We start from the raw sequence: 24,617 nt of genomic DNA, 5'->3' as shown, positions 1-24,617 counted from the left end.
TCAAACAAAAACTTGTACACGTATTCCACAGTAGCCAAAAGGTGGAAACGACCCAAATGTTCATTAGCTGAAGAATGAAGAAAATGTGGTGTATCCATTCACTGGCGTATTATTCAGCCATAACAAGGAATGAAGTACTGACAACATGGATGAATCTTGAAAACATTATGCTAACTTAAAGACGCCAGACACAAAAGGTCACAAAGCATACGATTCCATTTATGTGAAATATCCAGACTGGGCAAATCTAGAGAGGCAGAAAGCACACTGGCCGTTGTCAGGGGCTGGGAGGAGGGGTTTTCTTCCAGGGTGATGAAAATGTTTCAGAACTAGGTAGAGGTGATGCCTGCACAATGTCGTGAATGTACTAAATGCCACTGAATTGTTCACTTAAAATGGTGAATTTTATGCAAATTTTACCTCAATAATTAAAAAAGGAATAATTTTTCATGATGTTTTGAAGTTTCCATTTCTTTTTTAACGTTATTACTGTCATACTTCACAGCCCTCAGTGAACTTTTTTGTTCTGAAGACATGCATTTCTTGAGCTCTGGGAAATTATCTTGTATTATTTCTCTGATCATTCCTTCTTCTTTCTCAGGATCACCAGATTTCCCAGTAGCAACACTGAGGTCTATCAGTGAAGAAGTGAGAAGGCAAAATAAAGATGTTCAGACTAGCAGGGACTCAAAAACTTTACCTTCCACACGCCCCTCCTGGAAAAATTTACCAGAAAGTGTGCTTGGTGTCATGGATTAAATCGTGTCCCCCCAAAATGTCTCAACTTTATGATTCCCAGTATTGTGTGGTTGGCCACCATTTTGTCATCTGGTGTGATTTTCCTATATGTTGTAAATCCTATCTCTGTCATGTTGATGAGGTGGGATTAGCAGCAGTTATGGTAATGAGGCAGGACTCAATCTATAAGATTAGGTTGTGTCTTAAGTCAATCTCTTTTCAGATGTAAGACAAAAGTGAGCAGAGAGACAGGGGGACCTCATACCATCAGGAAACAAGAGCCAGGATAATAGCACGTCCTTTGGGCCTGGGGGTCCCTGTGCTGAGAAGCTCCTCAGCGATGGAAGTTTGATGACAAGGACCTTTCCCCAGGGCCAACAGAGAGAGAGCCTTCCCCTGGATCTGGCACCCTGAATATGAACTTCTAGCTTCCTAGACTGTGAGAGAATAAATTTTGCTTTGTTAAAGCCACCCACTTGTGGTATTTTTGTTATAGAAGCACTAGATGACTAAGACACTTGGCAAGGGCAAGTAGAAGAAATCTAGTATACTGCCGACCCTTTGGTTAACAGCCGTAGCACTTAACCACTACACCACCAGGGTTTCCTATACATACATACCTATGATAAAGTTTAACTTAAAAAATAGGCACAGTAGGAGATAACAATAATGATAAAATAGAACAATTATAATACACCGTAATACAAGTTATGTGAATGTGGTCCCTGGGAAGGATGGAGCGGGAAAGGGTAAGATTTCATTACCTTACTCATTTAACCTTTTCGGACCTCTGTTGGAAACCCTGGTGGCGAAGCGGTTAAGTGCTATGGCTGCTAACCAAGCGGTTGGCAATTTGAATCCGCCAGGCGCTCCTTGGAAACTCTATCAGGCAGTTCTACTCTGTCCTACAGGGTCGCTATGAGTTGGAATCGACTTGATGGCAGTGGGCTTGGTGGGGGACCTCTTGATGAATAACAGAAAACAGGGAAGGCAAACAGTGGATGGTGGGGGTACTGTAAAAGCTAATTCCTTTATATACATCCTGGGAACTTATGAAATACTTTCTGCATATATATGTGTTAAAAATACTTTATTATAAAGACAACAAATGAGAGACAAACAGAAAAATAAAACAAAAATTGGAAGGAGGGAGGACAAGAGGTGTAAGTCCATTACATGCCTCATCTTTTGTTGCATAAAATCACCTGTACATTTCAAAGTTGATGAATCAAGAAATGAAAGTATGCCTATATTATTTAAAAGTAAGGGGGAACCCTCTGAAGAATTCAAAACAAGTGGTTATCCTTGGGAAGTGGGTAAGGGACTTTCATGCCACTCTATGCTATTTGGATTTCATTTTCTTTAGTAATTTCATAATAATAAGCTCAGACATCAAATAAAAACAAACAAGAACATTTGAGACATGGAATACTTGGGGTAAGCTGCAGCTGTAGTGGCAGGGAAAACCCAGTGCAGCTATGGGGGGTTTCAGCTCTCTTGAGAAGAAACCACCTTTGGGGCAGCCACACAAACTAACAAACCCAAACTCCAAATGATTTCTCATTTCTCGTCCCTAAAATCCCCCAAGGGCACTAGAGATCAAGTTGCTAGTCAGCATTAAGATTGCACCACAAGCAAAAATTCAGAGAGAAACGTCATCTTGGGCTTTAACTCTGGCTTGTTCAGCGTTTCAATTTGCTGATGCCCTGGGGCTCATCATAATAAAATGAGCTACCGAGTTTTCAAAGTGGTTATTTTTCCATCATCACAGAGTTTAGACATTCAAATCCTATTTGAGCTCATGGCTCCCCTTGAAGGGCAGTGTAATAGTTGCTGCAAAGAGCACTTTCTATTCTGGGAAGTGCACGGCAGGGTGTCCATCCTCGTCTGGAGACTTGCCAGGGCCTGTGCACTGGCTCTGGATGGCCCTGGAGTTCCTGAGTCCTGTGTGGATGCACCGTTTGGAGAAGGACATTTAACTTTCTTCGGTGTCTGACCTCCCCCAAAGCCAGCAGGCAGCAGGTTGTGGCCCAGACCTCGGGGTAGGTGCCGCTGCTGGTTGTTACTGCTTTTTGGATTCCTGACTATTTTCTTTTTAGTATTTTTTCTTGTTTATTTTTTAATAAATAAAATAAAATAAATACTGTGCAGTAGTTCACCCTGATCCCTGTCCTGCCTACACCATTTGGTTTCATGAGCACAGCGCCCTCCCCGGTCTCCACACCTGGAGAGGAGCTCTGGGTCTGCGCTCCTCAGGAGCCAAAGGGTGAGGCTTCAGAGCCAGGGGCTCTCCCTTCCATCTTGCTGACGGGGAGGGCCCTAGAGTGGCTTGGAGCTCTCATCTCTTTTCAGCCCTGTTGCCTTTCTTCTCCCCTGTTTTTAAGCCTGTAGATTTTGAGACCGCAGGGCATAGTGGACACGCACTGGCAGGGAGCTGACTCATGCGGCTTTAACCCCAGTTCCGCATTCTGCCCTACAAGCTTTCCTGCCTGGCTTCTTGTAGCAACTCCTCAAATCCCTTTCTTTGGGAAACTATTCTTTCTCCAGTCTGTGGGGGTTCTGGTGAGACTGCGAGTCACTGTAACGAGCCCCTATACGCACACACAAATGCATGTTCCGGATTGCAGGTGCCAGTGTAAGGCCTTCCCTGGATTCCCAGCCTGGGGGTGAGGTCAGTTACTGCATGAGCTGTGAAATGTAACCCCAGCATGCTCCTCAAAACCATATCCCACCATGTGAAGAAAACTCACCAGTAGTGGGGGTGGACAAAGCTACAATGACAATGGGAGGGTAGGCAGAGAGCTCAAGAGTCCTGGAGAATATTCTTAGCTGTTTGACCGTGAACAAGTTGTTTAATCTCTCTAACCAGCTGTTTCCTCATCTATAAAATTGAGAGAGTAAAACCTCTTCAGTAGGATGGTTGTGAGAACGGGATCACAAGAATAAAACATTCCTAACAGTCTCACCCCTTTCCCTGACCTCACAGGACTTCAACAGGCCCCTTCTCTCTCCCCTGCTACAGCACACCTTCAAAGTGCTTTTGGCAATCTGGAACTAATAAATGAATCTATACTGGGAGTTATACCTTCTATATTTTTAAAGATTAGAAACAAAATTGTTACTGTGTGCCATGAGGTCAATTGTGTCTCATGGTGACCCTACAGGACAGAGTAGAACTGCCCCATGAATTTCCATGGCGGTAATCTTTATGGAAGCAGACCGTCACATCTTTCTCCTCAAGAGCCACTGATGGGTTCCAACTGCCGACCTTTCAGTTAACAGCTGAGGACTTAACCCCTGCACCACCAGGGCTCCTTAGAAAGTAGAGGTCATAATAAGCTTTGTTAGCATATTTACCTTCTATTTCACCAGAAGCCTATGCTGTTGATTTTCTTTCAGTCATCCTCGTAAACCCCTCATCTTATACAGAAACATCAAAAGTCTGAGGAACTTACTTGCTAAAGAAAAAGCCCTGCCACGGCTATGGGGACCATGGTCTCTGGGAACATCTAGCCAATTGGCATAACAGAGTTTATAAAGAAAATGTTCTACATTCTACTTTGGTGAGTAATGTCTGGGGTCTTAAAAGCTTGTGAGTGGCCATCTAAGATACTCTACTGGTCTCACTCTATCTGGAGCAAGTGAGTATGAAGAAAATCAAAGACACAAGGGAAAGATTAGTCCAAAGGACTAATGGACACAACTACCACAGCCTCCACCAGACTGAGTGCAGTATAACTAGATGGTGCCAGGCTACCACCACTGACTGCTCTGACAGGGATCACAATACAGGGTGCTGGACAGAGCTGGAGAAAAATGTAGAACAGAATTCTAACTCACAAAAAAATATCAACCAGACTTACTGGCCTGACAAAGACTTGAGAAAACCCCAAGAGTATGGCCCCGGACACCCTGTTAGCTCAGTTCTGAAGTCACTCCTGAGGTTCACCCTTAAACCAAAGATTAGACAGGCTCATAAAACAAAAAGAGACTAAAGAGGCACACTAGCCCAGGTACAAGGACGAGAAGGCAGGAGGGAACAGGAAAGCTGGTAATAGGGAACCCAAGGTCGAAAAGGGAGAGTGTTGACACGTCGTGGGGTTAGTAACCAATGTCACAAAACAATATGTGTACTGATCATTTAATGAGAAGCTAGCTTATTCTGTAAACTTTCATCTAAAGTACAATTAAAAAAGAAAAGAAAAAGCCCCCACCGCGTTGTCCTGCCTGCTCTCTGGAGTTGCCTGTAAGAGGTGACTCTACCGAGCTCACCAACTGCCCAGCAGAAGAGGGCGCCACAGTCCGGGAAGAAAGAACATCCTCCTGGGTTTCACGATCTGACCAGGCAGGAGGTCATGGTTGCTAATCCCGGAAGAACAGGTCGTGTTTGCCTCTCGCCGACTTCCTGGAATACCTGGCCCGGCTGCGCTGGGTTTTCCCGTTTGTTGGTGCCTGGCAGGCGAGGAAAGCCCGGTGTCTACGTCATCGGGTTTTGCACGTGGTGTTTTTCACATGCGACACATGGGACATACTGTCTGACCGTGTGTGTGGTGTCTGAGGACTTAACTGAAAACGTCCAAATGTTTTTTCTGTAGCTATTCATTCATTTACTGATTAAACCGCCTGAGGAAGGCACGCGGCTCTGTCCTGAGGTGTTGGGCCGTCGCCGAATAATCCGAGTTTCTGACGTGACCTCTTTGGGGGTCTTGGATTCCTGCCGCAGTCAGGCTCCCGTGCACCCACTGCCTTCTTGAACGTCACTCCCGAATGCATCGATTTCTGCTGGTACAGAGTGCCAGGCACCGGGAGTCTCAATTAGAGATTATTCCAAGTACATTTAGATAGGAAGAACCAGAAAAGGACGTCAAGCGACTGAGTTGGTGGTTTGCATTGTGTCTACTCTGGGGCAACTTTCAATGGACACTTGATTATATTGTGACTGTCATATTTTCTTAATGTTTTCCTTCTCTTTATTATTTCACCCTGCTCTTGCTTTTAAACTAGTTCACCTGCACTGAGAATGGCTTCTTCTTAGGAGCTTCTAGAATCTTGTTTCCCAACCCTTGCAAGGCTCAGATCTGGTCTCTCTCCGGAGAGTCTGTGAATAGATTGAAGGAGAAGAAAAAAAATGTCACACCTAGACTCATGCAGCAATGTTTGTGAGATAAAATAAAGGTCGAGGCCACAATGATCAATTAAATTGACTAAATTAAAAAATGAGTGTAAGGAAATCTAAATTATCCTGCATCCTTGTGACTCAAAGCATAATACATGAATTTTACAGATACAGCATTTTCAAGCACCAAGAGATTTTTTTATCTTAATCATTTTAAAGAGATCTTTTAATATATATATTTCTAATATTGTACATAATACATATTGCAAGGGTACAAATATATACTGTGCTGTTTTAGAGTAGACTGGATTTCTTTGAGCCCCTCTTGATGACAATGTTGCATTATAAACAAATAAAGAACCCAAAACTTAAAAAGCATGTGTGTCTGGTCCAACATGTGACTCTATTTGTTCAGTGATGCTGATGTGTAGACTGTCTCTTTACCTGTGATCTCACATTGTGTTATATGTCCTTTTTTGCCTTTTATAGTTTTCAAGCTCCTTCCTTCTCAGGTTGCTGTAATCAAATTCTCCTTGATATAAATGTGCTTCTTTCCAGTTTTTCCAATTACCAGCAAATATAAAAAACCAAAAACCAAATCTGTTGCCATCAAGTCGATTCCGACTCACAGCGACCCTATAGGACAGAGTAGAACTGCCCCATAGAGTTTCCAAGGAACGGCTGGTGGATTCGAACTGCCAACCTTTTATTTAGCAGCTGAGCTCTTAACCACTGCAACACCAGGGCTCTACAACAAATAAAACTTCCTAACAATATATTATTCTCTAACATATATTACTTTACATGTACATAAAGTGATTTTTTGTTTGTTTGTTTTACTACCCCACATCTCTCTTTTCTTTCACTGAGAAAATGTGTGGGAGAATAAAACCCGACCCCTACCTCACATTATACACAAAAATTTATTCCAGATGTATTTGAAGCTAAATTTAAAAGGCAAAATAGAAGTATTTTAAAGACAACATAGGAGAATACTTTCATGAACTTGGAGTAAGGAAAGACCCCTTACACAGAACACAAAAAGTGCTAACCATAAAAGAAAATAAGAAATTTCTCCAGTTTGAAATTAAGAACTTCTCTTCATCCAGAGATACCACGAAGAGTGTGACAAAGCAAGCCACAGAGTGGGAGATGTTTGCCATCCACATAGTTGATGGAGACGTATCCAGAATACATAGCGAGCACCTATAAATCATTAAGAAGAAAATAGACTCAAAAAGGCACTTCATAAGAGAGGAAATCACATGGCCCATACAAATATAAAAAGGGGCTCAACCCCATACTAATCAGGGAAATGCAAACAAAAATCACCATGAAATACCATAAATATCCACGGAAGTGACCAAAGTTAAAAAGACTAGTGATGACTGAACAATAACAAAATAAAATAAAATAAATTATTAAAAAAAAAAAATACATACTGTGGTACTCCATTTGTATCAAAATCTAGGAAACGCAAACTAATGTATCGTGAAAGCAGATCAGTGGTTGCCTGGGAAGGTGTAGCTGGAAGGAGTTACAAAGGGACATGAGGACATTTCAGGGGACGAGGAATTTGTTCATTATTATGATCATGGTGAGCGTTTCACCGTTTTGCACATATGTCAATATTTATAAAATTGTATATTTTAAATACACGTAATTTATTGTATGGAGCCCTGGTGGTGCCGTGGTTAAGAGCCCAGCTGCTTACCAAAAGGTTGGCAGTTTGAATCCACCAGACGCTTCTTGGAAACCCTAGCGGGGAGTCCGACTGTGTCCGCTATGAGTCAGAATCAATTCGATGGCAATGAGTTTATTTACTGTATGTCAATTGTAACTAAATGTGCTTCTTTCTAGTTTTTCCAATTACCAGCAAATATAAAAACCAAAAAGCAACCTGTTGACCAGAGGGTTGATTCTGGGCTACTGGTAGTGCTCTCTTTCTTTAACTGGTTAATCACCAAAAAACCAAACCCGTTGCCCTTGAGCCAATTCTGACTCATAGCTACATTATAGGACAGGTAGAACTGCCCCATAGTTCTCAAGGAGCGCCTGGTGGATTCGAACTGTCGACCTTTCGGTTAGCAGCTGTAGCACTTAACCAGTACACTGCCAGGGTTTCCAACATACATAGTCACTTCCTAATAACTGTCAAACTGTGCATCTGTTGTGTGCACTTCATTTTTTCACAATAAAGCTTACTAAAAATTTTTCCTGGATATGTCTCCTAAAGGCCGACTCAAAACAGGTTGATGTGTGCTTACTTGGCACGTGATCCCAGAGCCCTGGACACCCTCTCCAGACTTCGACTCCCCCAGTCACTGATGTGACTGGACTTTGTTCTAAATGGCCCCAATTCATTCCTCAGTTGTTCATGAGTCCGCTGGCCCCATGGTGTCTAGGCTTGGCTTGTCCACGTTCGCAGGCCCCTGCACTGTGCTGTACAGGCCCCCATGCCTGGCTGGAGCCCTGAAGTAATGCCTGTCGAGAATGCCGGTCTCCTTCAGCAGTGCTTTTGAAAAATGCTGTCTCTAATGTATGAAATCCAGGTCTGCTGGTTCTCACTGTTCCTGGGTCATCACTAGCTCCCGTGGACTAATGTGGATTAACCCATCATACGTGTTGTAAAAGCCACTGAACGTTTGGATTGTAATTTACCTATCCCATAATTCTGGACGCTTTGAATGAGATGTAGACTATACATAAAAACTAAGTCGTTTTAACACGTACATTAGTTTTCTAGGGCTGTTATCACAAATTACCACAAACTGGGTGGCTTAAAACAATACAATTTTATCCTCTCACAGGTCCGGAGGCTAGAAGTCAAAATTCAGCACGTCAACAGGGCCATGATGTCTCCGGAACCTCGCGAGGAAGATCCTTCCTTATCTCTTCTGGCTTCTGGCAGCCCTAGGGTGGCAGCGTTACCTCAATCTCTGACTCTTTCTTTCCATGACCGTCTTTGCTGTGTGTCTCTTCTCCTCTAAGACACCATCACATGGAATTAGGGCCCTTCTTACTCCAGTACGACCTCGTATTAACTCATTAGATCTGCAGACGCACTAATTCCAAATAAGGTCATATCCAGGGTACCAGAGGTTAGGACTGAACAAAACTTGTTGGGGGATACAAATCAATCCCTAGAGTCCCCATTCTCGGCCTCAATAATTCTTACAAGTGTTCCTCACATTTCCTAGTAGGCCTGTTCCTTTTACATGAGGAAAGCACAAAATTCCTGTTTAGCCAGGGCTTAGGAATCACCCACATAAGCAATGTCACTTTTCTTGTGTAAAATGTGTGGTCAGAACAGAAGAGCAGCAGTCAGGGGTCTTTAGAGTATGCAGTCATTCAAGGCACATTGTTAGAATTTTGATTGGTTCTTATGCATAATACCAGCTTTGTATTCCTGTTCAGATTTGAGCCATTTATACTTTCTGGTAGATTTCTCTTGGGATCCCTGGAAAAGACCAATACACACTAAGTATTCCAAATCCTATAGTCAAACGCACAAAATTGCAGTAGGAATTGGGTATATCCATACCCGTCCATTCATTATTGTCCAGAGATTACCCAAATAGTATCTAAGATTTTCTCATATTTTCTGGTTTGTAAATGCTTTCAGTTTCATTGCATCTTTGACTGACGGTCCTCCCCAAATATTTCATTATGGGATGCAGATGTATCTGGAAAGATGACTAAGAAATTACTTTTTAATTTTCTAAGAGACAAATTGTCACATGGTACAGTAGCGCCATCTGGTGGCTCCAGTGTATTTTTACCACAATTTTTTCTTTTAGCCCATATTGTTTCGAGAAAGTTTTCTATCTACCCTCATCAACTATCACACTCCCAATAAAGGGCAGCACATCTAATACTGTCCCATCACCAATTCCAAATGTATTTAGAGCTTTTCACAATGTGTTTAAGCAACTTTCATACGTTCATGGGCCATGTTTTCCTCTTTTATGAAGCGCTTCCTTAAGTCTCGTGCTCATCTTTCTATTGGTCTTCTTTTGGCTTTTAGAAACACTTTATATATTCCAGATACCTGTCCTTTGAAGGTTATATGAATTACAGTACATTTTCCAACTCTACTGCCTATTGTTTAGCTCTTTTAAATGGTGTTTTCTGATGAACAGGAGTTTAATTTTAATGTAATCAAATATAGTAATCATTTCCTTTATAGCTAGTGGGTTTGTGTGCGTGAGAAAGACCAATGTGAGAGAGTGATGGAACTTTAAGAAATGCCTACCGGTCTTGTGATCAGTGTTACTTCTTCCATGTTTGGTAGAAATTACCTATGAATCAATCCATGCACGGAGTTTTCTTTGTGGAAGGTCTTTTAAATTACAGATTCAATTTAATAGTTATAAAAACCAAACCTGTTGTTGTCAAGTTGATTCCGACTCACAGTGACCTTACAGGACAGAGTAAAACTGCCCCATAAAGTTTCCAAGGAGCGCCTGGAGAATTCGAACTGCCAACCTCTCGGTTAGCAGCCATAGCACTTTACCCCTAAGCCACCAGTGTTTTCTAGTTAGAGGACTACCGAATTTTTCTTCATTTTATTGTGGCTTTGGTGAGCTGTGCTTTTTCCTATGAAATTATTTCCTCTACATTTTAAAATTAGCAAAAAACTCTTCATGCTGTCTTACCTCTTTAATGATTTAGTGGTAATTCTTTTTCATTCCTGACTTTATTTTTGCTGTTTTTCTTGATGATTCTCATCAAGGATTTCTCTTTTAAAGGAAACAACTTATTGCTCTGGTAATCCTTTTTATTTGCGTATTTATTATACCTATTTCATTAATTTCTGCTATTTAACTCTATTATTTCCTTCTGATTTGGATTTAATTTGCTGTTACTATTCTGGTTTCTTGAGCAGAATGCTTAGCTATTCATTTTTAGCTTCTCATTTTTTCTAATATATGCATTTGAGGTGATAAAATTTCCTTATAATCATGGCTTTAACAATATCCAATGTTTTGATATTCATATTTTTATTCTCATTCAGTTCAAAATAATTTTTACTTTCCACTAGGTTATTTAGAGGCATATTTCTTAATTTTAAAAATTGATTCCTAATTTAATTCTGTAGTAGAGAGCCTTCTCTACATAGTTTAAACCCTTAAATTTTTTTTCATACCTTATGGCCTAACACATAGTTGATAAATGCTCCATGTTCATCTGAAAATAACGTGAGTTCTACAGTAGTTGGTACAGTGTTCTATATAGGCCCATTAGGTTCCTTGCTGTATCTTTATTGTTCTTGTTTTTTGGTCAGCTTGTTCTATCATTTACTAAGAAAGTTGTAGTAAAATTTTGTATATGGGCTTCTGCTTATGGTCAAGGTAGAGTAATGGATACTTTATACCCTCCTTTCTGAAGCAACTAAAAAACCGTACAAAATACATAAAACAATGGCACCGAGGACACTGGACATCAGGCAACAAAGGAAGACAGTAATCCCAAGAAACAAGAGGTGAGCCCTACCATTATTGAGTTTTCTCTCCCTCAGTCAACTGATTGCAGGGAATGCGCCATGAAACCATAGGAAAGACTGGCCTGGGAAAGCCTGGTTTGTGTTTGGAAGGGTAAACTGGGAAAAGGTAGAAGCCTTAGCTACATATATATATTCTCTGGGTACAGAGGGGAGGTTGAGGGATTTGAGAAAGGGGTGCTAAAGCAGAATTTCCTATGTTGCCAAGGGCACTGGGATCTGTCCCTTGAGACAAATGGCTGCAATTTACATGTCCCTCCCAAAGGAGGAACGAAAGGCATGCTGTGGTATGTCCAGTTAGCTGCCTATCAAATATCCATTCTTTCCTTCTTTATTGAAAAGAAGCTCGACTTTGTTTGGGGCATCAACTGCTTGGCTAAAAAAGTCAATTTCCCAAGTACCCTTGCAGCCACTGGTCATGAGACACAATTCCGATTAATGGGATGGAAGCGGAAATATTCAAGTGGAGCTTCTGGAAAGGCTGTTGTTTTGCTAATAAAAAGCGTCACACATTTGCACCTTTTTCCCTAAACCCTTCCTTCTCCTTCTTGCGTGAAACACTGAGGTGATGCCCAGAGGTGTGAAGGTCAGGTCCCTGTCCCTGACAACACCGTGGAGTCGCAACATCAGCCCTGGAGAGTCAGCTTCGGATTTACTGTTATAAGAGAAAAGTAATCCCCAATGGGGTCTAAACCAGTGATCTGTCTTGCAATCAAATACAATTTTTTTAACCCAAACAACAGCTAGGTGTTTGACAGACTTCATACTGTAAGAATTAGACTGCTCCAAGTTCTCTCAAGATAGTTAAAAATAAGGCCTTCACATGGGACATTGGTCCCAGACTGGCCTTCATGGATGTCTGTGATATTATTCCACCTGCCAAACACAATAAAGTGCACAGGTGTTTAACGTAGATTCTTTATTGATTCCACCAATGTATTAGTAGATATGATAATAATAAACGGTACTTTTACATTCTCTTAACCAAAAATATAACAAATATTTACACTCAGTAAAAATACAAAAAGCATACAGAGGCACTGTCTTTCTAAAAGACATAAGTTTAAGAGGTATCAAAAAATAGGAGACAAACATTGCTTGTTATAGGACACTTTACAATCACTGAATTGTGCAGTATAATTGCTATTTGATTATTACAACTGTGCAGTTTGGTTTCTGTCTTTTGCCGATAAGCTCACCTCTTGATTTTAAAAGATCAACTGCATTCTGTGTATCAAAAATAAAGAAGCCTTAAACACACACACACACACACACACAAAAGGTAAAGATGAACTGGGGTTCAAGTTTAAATATGTACTGTGACACTTTTCTGAAGATTTCTCCCTTTTTTCTAACCTTTAAGGTAATGCTAAAGGGATACATCTACTTTAACAGCACGTTTTTCAGAAACTTAAAATTATATCAGATACAACCATTGTTTTAAATATGCAAGGAAACTTTCTCTCTCCCTTCTTTTTGGAGAGGAGAGAACACATTATAAAAAGCAGGCTTGTTCTTGGAAAGCTTCATGATTAACCGCCACATTTCCAGCCTGGGAGATTCTCAAGCAGATGACAATGATGTGACTTATCTCTCTCATGAAAAACCATTAAAGGCTTTTTCTCCCCAGTTAAATATCACATTGACAGCAATCACTTGGAGGAAATTAGAATCTATTACAACAAATTTCTATAGAAGCATGTATTGGATTTACTAATTGTTCAGAGCTTTCATTATAAAGAGCCTGTTTTGTCGATATCATTATTCAGCAAAAATTTGCACTGAGGGTTTGCTGTTTCAGTAGTCCTGGCAGATTTCAGGATTGTGGTGGGAGGAGAGAGCACTGAAGTTACAAATTTATAAAATAAAAGCAAAAACTAACAGGTGATTTGGAGATGGAGCAAATACAGGTCTGGGCTTCTCTATACCCTGAATTCAAATAATATAAAAATCAAAACCTATTTTTTAAGGGATACATACATATCAAACTACAAAGCGTTTGGCATTAGTTTCTGATCAATGTGATCAGCTGATTCAAACACAGTTAAAGCTAGGTAAAACAAAGGCAGCTATAAGGTGCAAGTCCAAAACCACAGGCCTCAACTCTCTGTGCAAGGTATTATTTACACCATTAAGGACAAAGATGAGTAAGGCTTCCACTTGATTTGAAAGACCTGCTAAATAAACAGATACTGTGCAAACAGCCCAATTTTTCTGGGGTAATGGATATAAAATGGTGGGGATTGATACTCAAACTTGATAAAAAGCTGGTTATAGCAAAAATATCTTTCACTTTCAACCAAAAGACATAGCTCCGTGATCAGACGACCACTGTTTATAGGCTAGATCACTAGAGCATGACTCTCAGACCAGGATTTACATCCACGCTACTTTCCATTTCAATGGACTAAAAAAGCTATGGAGCTACCTAGCCTCACTGTAATATAAAAAAAAAAGAAAAAAAGTTTTTTTTCCTTTTTTTTATATACCTGGGTTAATTTCTAAGGCTTAAATTTCAGATTCATGTTCTCATTTTTTCCAGGGCGATTTTGTCAAACATGCTGTTTTTCCTAAAGTGAAGAGGCAATCATTTTGATGGAAAAGATGAAATACTACCTACTATTTAACACTTGGACTTGATTTATGATTTTAAAATGAAAGGGACAGGAAGGGATACAGAGAAAGAGAGGGAAGAGACAGCTAGGAAACAAGAGAACAAATGTCTAAAAGGGAAGCCATGAACCAACTAAATCTTATATGGTCACATACGAACAACTTTGCAGAAGAAAACCCATTTTGGCTCCAAGTTGATCTGGGTAGTGCATATTAATGGCTTTGGCTTTTTTGGTACTAACAGAAGTTTATTAAAACTTCACTTAGCTTTACACTAAAAAACTTTAAACTTAAGATATAGAAAACACTGTCTTTAATTTAAAAAAACCTGAAAAACCTAGCTCATCCAGGAAATAAAGTCACTGAAATTTTAATTAAATACTTAAGAGATCCATGCCACATAGGCTGTTAAGGAATGTCCTCAAGGGCTAACCTGAGAAACAAGAAATAATCATTTCTATAAATCTAGCTCCTCCTTCTCTCACAAAATTTCCCACCAATTATGTACTTTTGTAGGCTAAAAAGCTTTACCGCGGGCAGCTGAGATCTGCAGGATTTATTCAGATGGACACAGTCTGGTGCTAGGAGACATGCAGGTGGTATGCTGCAGAACACTGCACGAAACCAAACTCTTTTTCATAATTACCACACCTCACTGTGATTATACTTTGTTTAAAAAAAGAACTCTTTATTGGAGTAGTGAAAAATTTTAGTTTTGGGGTTCTATAGAGTAGAAAAATAACTCTCTAGAACCCATTCTCTATTTGCTGGATTTATCCTTCTCATTACAATTAGACAGGGCATGATTTTCACTTCAGAGAAGAATGTGTCTACGTGTCATTTAACATCAAAATTTCATTCTTTGACATCAAAGTTCCTATCCATCCCAATCCCACCCCCTTTTCCCAAAGGACTGACAAGAAAATGTCTGCTTCATTTGGCCTTCCAAACTGTGACCTTCCTAACACTAACCTGAAACCACTGCCTATCCCGCTCGGACTGAGACCCTACACTGCACTGGTGCGACAGAAGTTACAGCAAATCGCTTCTTTATGTAAAGACGGCGACTTGTTTGGTCAGCCCAGAGACAGCCTGAGGGCCCCGAATACACACTTGCTAGCCAGCGCTTCCAAATATAAACAATACCATACAACTTCAAGCAAGTTAATTTTCAAATACACAAGAATTTCCTTGGTATTGGCAGACATAGTGAATGTGTCCATTAGCCAAAGCTATGGCACACAAATAAGAGTAATAATCCTAACTTAAAATAACTTGTTAAAGGAAAATCTATAGTGATATGCATCTGGATGACTTTGAATTTGTTCTAGGAACTGGTCCCAAGGCTGGTCTGGTGTGCAAAGTGGAGACATGTCCTGGCACAGCATCGACAGCTGAGGAAAGGCTATGCATCTGCAGGGATTAAGTGAAAAGGAAGCATGACTCAGTCAGGTCGGTCTCACTGCTCGGAGTCCAGGCAACGGAACCCCTGGGCGAGGAATGGCAGCGAGCTGCTTGTTGGCAATGGCCTGCAGAATCACAGGGTGGTTCTGACCATCCCTCAGTGACTTTCAGTGATCTTCACGTGGGCTGGCCAATGGCTAGACTGCTGAAACCTGTTCATCTTCTGAAAATAATAAAAACACAATTAACTGGTAGATCAACATATTCATGAGTAACAACTAACAATTATCTAGGTTACTTCTGCTTAGAAAATAGTCAGTTTCAACAAAGAACTATCTCAAGTACCTATCAAGGCCCAGATTTTATTGTAAACACACTGATGTTCTCTGATCACACTGCAGACTGGCAATAAACTAGTTTCATAAGTGGTTTTAACCATTTTATTACTCTGTTGTTTGGAATGATAAAATATATATATATATTTTTAAATAAACCATTTTTCAAACTACTGCCACATGTGAAAACTGTGAAGAGTTTTGCTAAGGAGAGAACTATACCAAAGATCATATCAGTTCTGGTATTTCAGCACTTTGATGCTTGCTATTTCAAGTTGCCATGCATTAATGGAAACACAACTCTGCTATGGTCAAACGCCTCCTCCCAAAATGATACCATTAGACTGAGCTGCTGTTCTATCACGGGTAAGAATATTCCATTTGGGCCAGAAGTATACTGGGCACATAGAAACAAGCAGCCTGTCCTTTCCATTTGGAAAACACAATCATTTTTAGGGATTTTTTTTTTTTTTTTAAGATTTTTAAAAGACTTCTAAGGCATTTAAAGAAAACATTATTGATTACCATAATATACCAGCAATTCCCTTAAGAGCCATAAAGGTAATTTTTCAACATACCATCTGCTTCACTATCTGCGTCAGTCACATCTGCTAGTTTAGGATGGCATAGCTGCAAATTATGCCTCTGAGGCTGAGTTACAATCTTCGATGGAACACAGGCCATGGGGCTGCTACTGAGAGGAGCCGGTGGCAGTCTAGGGAGGCTGTTATGCATCATCTTTGACCTCTGCACTGCCACACTATAATCTGGAGGTTTTAGGTGCGGGTGGGGTCCTTCCTTTAGGTCCGCTAAAGAAATCCCCATGTATCCTGGAGGAGTGGGAGGTGGCTCCCTATACCTATCGTCCTTCTTGGGTGAGGTGACACAGTACACTGGCATGAAAAAATAAGCAATGGAAATGTTAATGAAAAATAAAAAACAAACCAAACAAACAAAAATCCCAAAAGACTGAAACTTTTACAATGACAAAATAGAACTTAAAAACAGACAACATGAACACATTTGAACACAATGATAGATTAAAAACATTTTTGAAAAGCTTAATAAACAATATTTAAACCTGTTTTTAAAGTACATATTGATAAACTACATTAAGTTTTATAAACATGAATAGAATGAGAGGTAAAAGAGATGACATTGATAACATGCTTCCTTCTGCAGTTCACAAAAAAGTTTGGTATCAAAAAAGTTTGCTAAATTCCAGCAGCAATACCAGTCCAAAGATCACTGAGTCAGAAACATTTAAGACTTCACACTAAACCATCCACTCTCTGTGACTGGGAAGGTTTTCACAGAAATGACGTTTGTACCATCTGTTTAAAGGCTGTATGACTCTGAGACATGAACCACTGTTTTTCTAGCATTTCTGGGCAGACTAGAGTTCTCGGTCCTGGGACATAAACGATTTTAACATGCCTGGTACAGCTGGCTAATCCTTCAAGGACCTTACTTCTAACTTCTGTCTTGTGATTAAGTGAAGAAGAAAAAAACAACAATTTTAGGAAATTCACCTTTAATTAAGTTTCCCTGATTTTCAGTCAGGGCTTCGAACAAGTTAGGTCTCTGTCGGTACCCCTGCTGAGAAGTTGCTTTTCTAACAAGTTCCCAGGCGATGCTAATACTGCTGGTTACGGACCAATTCTGAGCATCACTAGTAGAGCAATGGTTCTCAAAATTTATTATATGTAAGAATCACCTGGGGATCTTGTTAAACTGTAGATTCTGATTCAGTATATCTGGGGTGGAAATACAAATTCTCAGCAGAGGTTTGAACTGGAACAAACTGGTTTGAAGGCCTGTTTCCAGAGAACATTAAAAATAATGGTGACTTTAAATCCTTTTCCTAAGTTTGCAAACCCTGGGACTAAAGCAAAAACTTCAAAAACCATCAGAAATAGGTTAGATTAAGATGAAGCTCCATGAAATTAAGACCAATCCACAGGACTCACAGGACAAATCTCTCTGAATATCTTGAACATGCAAGTAACTTTTAAAACACAAACTATCTGTATAAAAGCAGAACATACTAAAAAAGGGTAATTAATTCTAATATTATTTCTCCCTTTAGAGCATCAGGTTCGTCCATATGGCAATTTCTACAACTTAACCAGCAGAAAGGCCAGAAATGATTTCCATTCCCATGTGAGGAAAGACAGGTGGTGAGATAGGGGGTTGGTTGGCTTGCCAAGGGAAGTAAGACAACAAGAACAAAGAATGTACGTGATTTACCCAGTCACCCAGAAATCAAAGAAATGAAAGATTCTGTTTTCCTAAATGGACAAGAGCTAAGTTTTATATCCTTGCACATACACGCTTACATATACCTACGGTGGTTAACTAAAAGACTTTAATAAAAAACCCTTAGGAAAACTGAATGAGCTAAAAACCTATAATGCAATTTGACAATAACTAAAATCAGCACATTTTCTTTTCTCATATTACATAATTAAATGCAGTATCACGTATATTCTACAGAATGAAGAATGAATTATGAAAAGTACAGTCTTTACACAAACAGAAAGGCAGGTGCTACTGTATCTAGATAATTATATAATTCAGGGAGGAAATTACACAAAAAAAAGTATTTGGTAGCTAAATAAAGGCTGCACCGAGAAAGCTGTGTGCATGATTAAGAATGGAATCCACAAACAGGCACTGGCACATCTGTGATGCACACTAAGAAGGTACATTAGAAAGTTCTGAATTTCCTTATCACATCTCTCCCATTTTTACTACCTAAATGTAGTATCAGATTCAATGTTTCTACCATGTATGCACAGCAACTGTGGTCCAAGCATTTATGAAGTGATGAATAGCACCTTTATCACCACCACATAATAATGCAATGAATGATATTTCCTCAACTAAATCAAAAATCTCAAGAGCAAAATAAAACAAGACAAACAAACCTATCCCCCTAACTAAATAACCTCACAAGTTTTTTTTTTTTTTTTTTTTCCATTTTACTAGGCTTGAGTATCTGCCCCGAACCACTTGAGAAGTCATGAACTTTTGGGAAATAATTTGTTTGTAAAGGGAGAAACGAGAGGCTGGTTTGAGAGAAGGGATTTTTCCAAGAATAAAATTCTGGGCCAAAATATCCCAATGTCATTTTTTTAATTACCAAGTCTCTAAATGCCACAGATATGAAAAAAGACACACAACTTACCAATTAAGCCCTTTTCTGTACTTGAAGTGACAGTTTTATACATTGGGTCAGTGCCATCCTTAGCATCCAAGCCTTCGGATGGCTCAGCTGGAGTGTTCTCTGACACTCTCCGTTTAACTGTCCCATAGTTTGGCTCATATGTATCAGACAGAGAACTGGAAGAGGCCCAACTCTGTCTCAACTGATTAGTCTCTAGGCTTCCTCTACACTGACCACAAGTTCTAGAGCAGGCTACAGGACAGGAGTAGGGGTCACAGTCGGTGGGTTCAACTTCAGCAATGGGGCCATCCAAATGGGTATGTCGATAGGAATTCAAAAAATCCCAGCTTTTTGGGTTTGGAAGGTTTTGGAAATTGTCATGGGAGCTGCTTGAGCAGGAAGTCCAACTTCCACGACCACTGTCAGCTGCTTCTATAATGATGTGCTCATGAGAAATCTCTTCACTGCTCATAGAAGATGAGACAGCTAAACCCTTGATTAGAGATGGCTTCGAGAGTGTCCACCTAAAATTGGAGAAGATACATAATTAAAAGTAATTTATTCACTTCCTGCAAAAATTTTCTTCTCTCTACTGCAAGAACTACTGCCCAAGAGAGACAACAGAATATGTATCGCAGTAAGTGTTCATGCTACAACAACCCTGTGAAAATAACAACACTAGAACCAATCATCACTAAACTCTTTACTGGCCTTAATCTTAATACTCAGCACGAAAAATCCACTGAAGGTGCTCAAATGCTTAGCAAGGTTTCCTCAGGATTTTTTTCGAATTGAGTTTAAATGAAAAGGCAAAGATGAAAGTTGAAATTGATAAAATTAAGTATACATTTTTATTCTTGCGAAGTCAACATAATACTAGATTGGTCTCCATATGTCTACGGGAACCATGTTTTATTTTCCCACGTACCTCTGAGGTGAGCCGAGTACCAAAAACCCCAAACTCATTGCTGTTGATTCGATTCCAACAAAGCAGAACTGCCCAGTAGGGTTTCCAAGGCTGTAAATCCTTACAGAAGCAAACTGCACATCTTTTTCCCACGGAGCCACTGGTGGGTTCAAATTGCCAATCTTTCAGGGATTGGCCGAGATCTTAACCACCGTGCTATCCGGGCTCCTCAAGCTGAGTACTCATTGCCATTGAGTTGATTCTGATGGAGAGCTAAGTACAGTGCCTAGTAAATACCAACTTCCCCCGACTACCTATAAATGAATCCTTATCATTTGTAGCAGGGGTCTGCAAACTAAGCCTCATGGGTCAAATTTAGCCAACAGCCTATTTTTGTATGGTCTGGAGTAAAGAATTCTTTTTATATTTTAAAAGGGTTTAAACAAAACAAAACACAACGATAACAAAATAAAACACAAGGAATTTGAGACAGAGACCAAGTACAGCCTGCAAAGCCTAAAAATTCCTATCTGGCCCTTGACAGAAAAAGTTCTAGAATGCTTGATTTATAGTATAGAGCAGGGGTCAGGTGACTAAGGCCTGCAGGCCAAATCTGGCTATGTGCTTGTTTTTGTAAATACAGAGCCATGCCCATTGTTTGCCTACTGTCTATGGCTGCTTGGGTACAACAATGGCACAGCTGAGCAGTTGTGATGGAGATGATATTGGCTTGCAAGCCTAAAAATATTTTATTTACTATCTGAGCCTTTAGAAAAAGTTTGCTTATCCCTAATATAGAAAATTACTGTTTAGAAATCTTTACAAATAGGATGATACTTTACTATACCTTAATTTTTTCATATGAAAATATACAGATTTAACAATATCTGTCAGCTTTGAATCAACTTCCTCAATGTCTTCTCAAAGATTTCCATTTTACTTGATCGTAAACAGAAATTGAGAGTTAACATTTTTTATATAATTGACTTTTGCTAGCTGACTCTTCTTACTCCCCAAATCATACTTTCGAAGAGTAAGGATCAAGCACTGGCCCCTACCTCTCAGCCTGATGTGCAAAGCGCTGGGGGTGCTTTCCATTCCTCCTAACCTTTCTGAACAACCTCTGACCTAACAGCCAGAAGTTCAAGAATCACCTCCCCTATGTTAATAGTTCTTATTGATCTAAAAGATACATAATAGAAAGCTATTGTGAATTCAGTAATACTTTAACAATAAGTACCCATACAACTTTGAAAATAGTACTTATTTGCATATTCAGTATAGAGATACATGGCTTGGTACTCATTCTTTTATGGATCTCCTTCCAACTATCCCATGGGGGGTCTAAGGTCAAAATAGAGAGCACTGCTTGCAGTGACCAATTGGCTTGGGTTTTGTCATATGAACACCAGCAAGGAAGTTTACCCAGGGCCAAGCTGGCTGTGGTCCCCTATTCCTGAGGGGGGCTCTGTCTTTCCCAATGCCCCAGTAGATTCAGGAACCGCCAGAGCCTGTGAGGAACACCGCTCATCCTGTAGAGCTGCAGACATGGAGTCAACAGAACAATTGCTCACAATGCTGGACCGTGAAGAAATCTCACTATGACTGGAGTCAGACAAGTTGTCAGATTTAGCTGGTGGTATAAGCGTATAACCTGAACGAGAGAAGAACACTGATCAAACTACAAAGCAAGGAAATGACTGGGGATGGGGTCACGGAGAGGGCAAAGAAAAACATGAAAACACCAAAGAAAGTGAACAGTAACCTCAGTTTCCATTTTTGCAAATGTAATGGTGCCAATTTTTTTTTAACGCACATTCCTATACATATCCATTCACCCACCAATCCAACTCCAAAGTCAGGAAATATAAAGTCAACATCCAGTATTACTGGGAAAAAAACAAAACAAAACAAAAACTAGTCCAAATGTATATCTGCCCCAGGCTCTGACACAGCATTTATTAAAACAAGAAAAAGCATTAAATATATTATAAAACTTTAAAAAGTCAATGTCTTAAGTTTCTCAACATTTTTTTAACCCCACGGCCTCTCCCTTTGATAAACGTAAATATTTCAATCCCTGACCTGAGAGTCTAAAATACCACCTTGAGGTAGGGGTAGGGGATGGGAGTCAGAACTCAAGGGAAGGAATTACACTTCTGTTTTTTCAAACTGCATATACTTTCCCCAAATATTCTGCTTATGCCACCTAAGAAGTCTTACCCCAAGTTCAGGACCACTGTTTTAGTATTTTTAAATAAATCGTTTTAGGTTTGGACTTAATATTACATCTAATTTTCTTTTTCTTCACGAACTTTGCAGAATATCACATTAAACAGCTCAACTGACAGATTTATAAGAATGTGTTAGGAAAAATGCCCAGCATCTACATGTTTTAAATTGTCCTATGACTTACTGTACAACAGAGAGCTGGAGATTTTCTTTTGTATTTTTTGGAATAAAAGGGTAGGCATGGAGTGAAGTAGAAGCATCTGAAAACAAATCTGCAGCATGAGTTAAATGTACATAATAGTCTCTTTTCGGTAATTTGAAGAAACCAAACTTCTTTTGTTTAAAATGAATGTTCCAGTAATCCTGACAAGGGATAGGTCTCAGAAGCAAACGGTTATCTTCTTGTTGAAAGAAGAGAATGAGGCTCAACAGGTACAAAACTTTTGGATCAATCCCCAGAAATCTCACTAAGAAGAACTACAAGCTTTGGGTGTGTTACTGGAATTCTCAGGGCCTCAGCTTCTTCACACATATGCTAAGGGAGACAACAACCTAAGATCATAGGTCCTTCTCTGCTTTAAGGATCTGAGAGTTTACTCAGATGTAACTCCAAGAAAAAAATGTTACACAATAATAACCTCATTAAGTAGTTTCATTAAGACTACGAAAGAGAAAAATTAAGACCCAGAAAATGTGTTATGTGTACTTAGCTTTTGGGGCCAGGAACAACCCAAGCCAAGCCAAGCCAAGCCAGTCTCCTGACTCTTATTGCAGCTCTCTGAACTTGAGATCATCGTTGTTTATCAGTGCCCTGAACAAATTGGTCAGTTTTCAAGAGGCCCAAGAAAATGTGTCTAAGTTAAAAAAAAAAAAATTTTCCTCAAAAGAAAAGTTATTGCTCTTTTGTCCCAGGGAATAATAGACATGTTTTACTGTTTTAAAAACAATTTCATCTCTATGGCTGAAAGACTGGTATTTCTCAAATATAATCAATTCTGAGAATCACCTGGTAAGTTTGTTATAATACACCATTCTGGGCCTGTTTCTGGCAATTCAAATCAGTGGGTGGGACACAGTGATTACCTTTTTTAATAAGTTACCCAGATGATTATGAACCTACCATATTAGGTTCTTTCTTCCTCCCTCCCTCCATCAGAGATATGTAAAAAGTGCCTATCAATAAGATAGTTTCTTGCCTCTCAAGTGCTTTTTTTTCCCCTTTAACTTGTAAAGTAATAAAATAGCAATAAAAATCTCTGAGGCAATGACTGCGACCAGATAATTACTGGGGGTTTCATGGTGAAAGTGAACACTGGTTTCTAACAAGCCTTCTCTACTTAGTTCACTCATAGACCCAGCTGCTACCAGTAAAAATAAAGCCAACTACAGAAGACCAGAGCATAAAGTTTACTATCTCAATACAGTATTAAAATAACGTTATACAAATAAGGCACTTTAAATCAATATTACTTTGCTGCTAGAGAATCTGTAACTGAACACTAATCATAAAATGCTTAGTATTTTACTAAGGTGTCTGCCTAAGCTTTGTTTGACAAATGACTTAATTTATAAGCTACATTGACATTAATAACTGTAAACAAATTTAACACTAAAATTAAATAAGCAGCTTCATCACAGTGTCTTTCTTCTTTTAGACTTGAATCGCATATAGAAGCAGTTTAAAGTGTTACTGTTGCCTTGGCTATTTGAATTGAAGATGTCACTCCCTTTCTCATCTTTGATGTTGCTTCCAACATCCTTTACTTTCTCACAGCTTTCTGTAGCTTGATTGTGATCTGCGTCCTCTTTTTTGCTGTTGGCTAGTCTCTCCCTTGAAAGAGTTCTTTCCCTAAATCTTCTAAACGGGGATGTCATTCTTTTTCTGGCTGTGTTCTCACAACTTGTCCTGTCTCTATTCTCCTCAGTGGCCTTCTCGGTCCTGTCTGTTCTTTTGGCTGTGCTCCTGGTAATCTGAAGAATTTTCTTTTGCAAGTAAACCCCACCTATTCCGGGGCAGCTCTGGCCACTGATCGTGGTGCTGGACTCACGGGGAGGGGATGAGCAAGACCCTGAGAGGTGCAGCAGGATGCTGTGATCAGATATGATACTGCCAACTGGAGGGAGAAATGCAAAAACCCTGACATGGTCAATTAATTCTTTCCAGTTAATCACAATTAGCCTGGTTTATATAACATTCTACTATTACAAAATTCTAACATCTTGACAATATCTAAAAAATTAAAATCTAGCAATATATTTTTTAATGCATAGTCTACCATATAGCATAAACACATCAGTCATTGCAACATTGAACACACGATTCACCTTGATCAGAACAAGTTAAGAAAAACTTTTAAAAGCAGGCAAAGCTGGTAAATTCATAAGGAAAAATATAACAAGAGTATCATATGACCAGAATTATTTCTCAAAAGTAACTGTGTGTGTCTAGAACTTTCAGGCAGATTTTACTAAGGAAAAGCTTAGTAAAAACCAAATAGGATATATAAATAACATGTACAATAGATGTGATTATAAAGCACCATTTCTGATCTGGTTGTAGCTCTGAGGTAGAGGGGCTGCCTTCCTTATGCACTGGGAAA

The 24,617-nt window shown here is 39.6% G+C and overlaps 1 protein-coding gene across 15 annotated transcripts in view; it reads right to left on the bottom strand.

Moving 5' to 3' along the window:
* Positions 1 to 2,584: 2,584 nt before the first annotated feature.
* The window catches only part of RAPGEF6 (Rap guanine nucleotide exchange factor 6), a 267,271-nt gene continuing 245,238 nt past the window's right edge, over positions 2,585 to 24,617 (bottom strand). For 10 of the 15 annotated variants that reach the window (XM_023548454.2, XM_064275382.1, XM_064275404.1 and 7 more), the window contains 4 exons: positions 21,211 to 21,439; positions 18,900 to 19,402; positions 16,288 to 16,602; positions 2,585 to 15,597 (listed from right to left, as the gene is read on the bottom strand). In XM_023548454.2, the coding sequence (XP_023404222.1) occupies positions 15,572 to 15,597; positions 16,288 to 16,602; positions 18,900 to 19,402; positions 21,211 to 21,439 (1,073 nt within the window). In that variant the 3' untranslated portion in view covers positions 2,585 to 15,571. The other 5 variants (XM_023548476.2, XM_023548488.2, XM_023548463.2 and 2 more) reach the window with 4 other exon arrangements.

This window comes from Loxodonta africana, chromosome 2 (genome assembly GCF_030014295.1).
Source record: "Loxodonta africana isolate mLoxAfr1 chromosome 2, mLoxAfr1.hap2, whole genome shotgun sequence".
In the NCBI taxonomy this organism is placed as follows: domain Eukaryota; kingdom Metazoa; phylum Chordata; class Mammalia; order Proboscidea; family Elephantidae; genus Loxodonta; species Loxodonta africana.
Note: the sequence above shows the minus strand (reverse complement) of the source record. Positions and strands in the feature narration are given on the sequence as shown.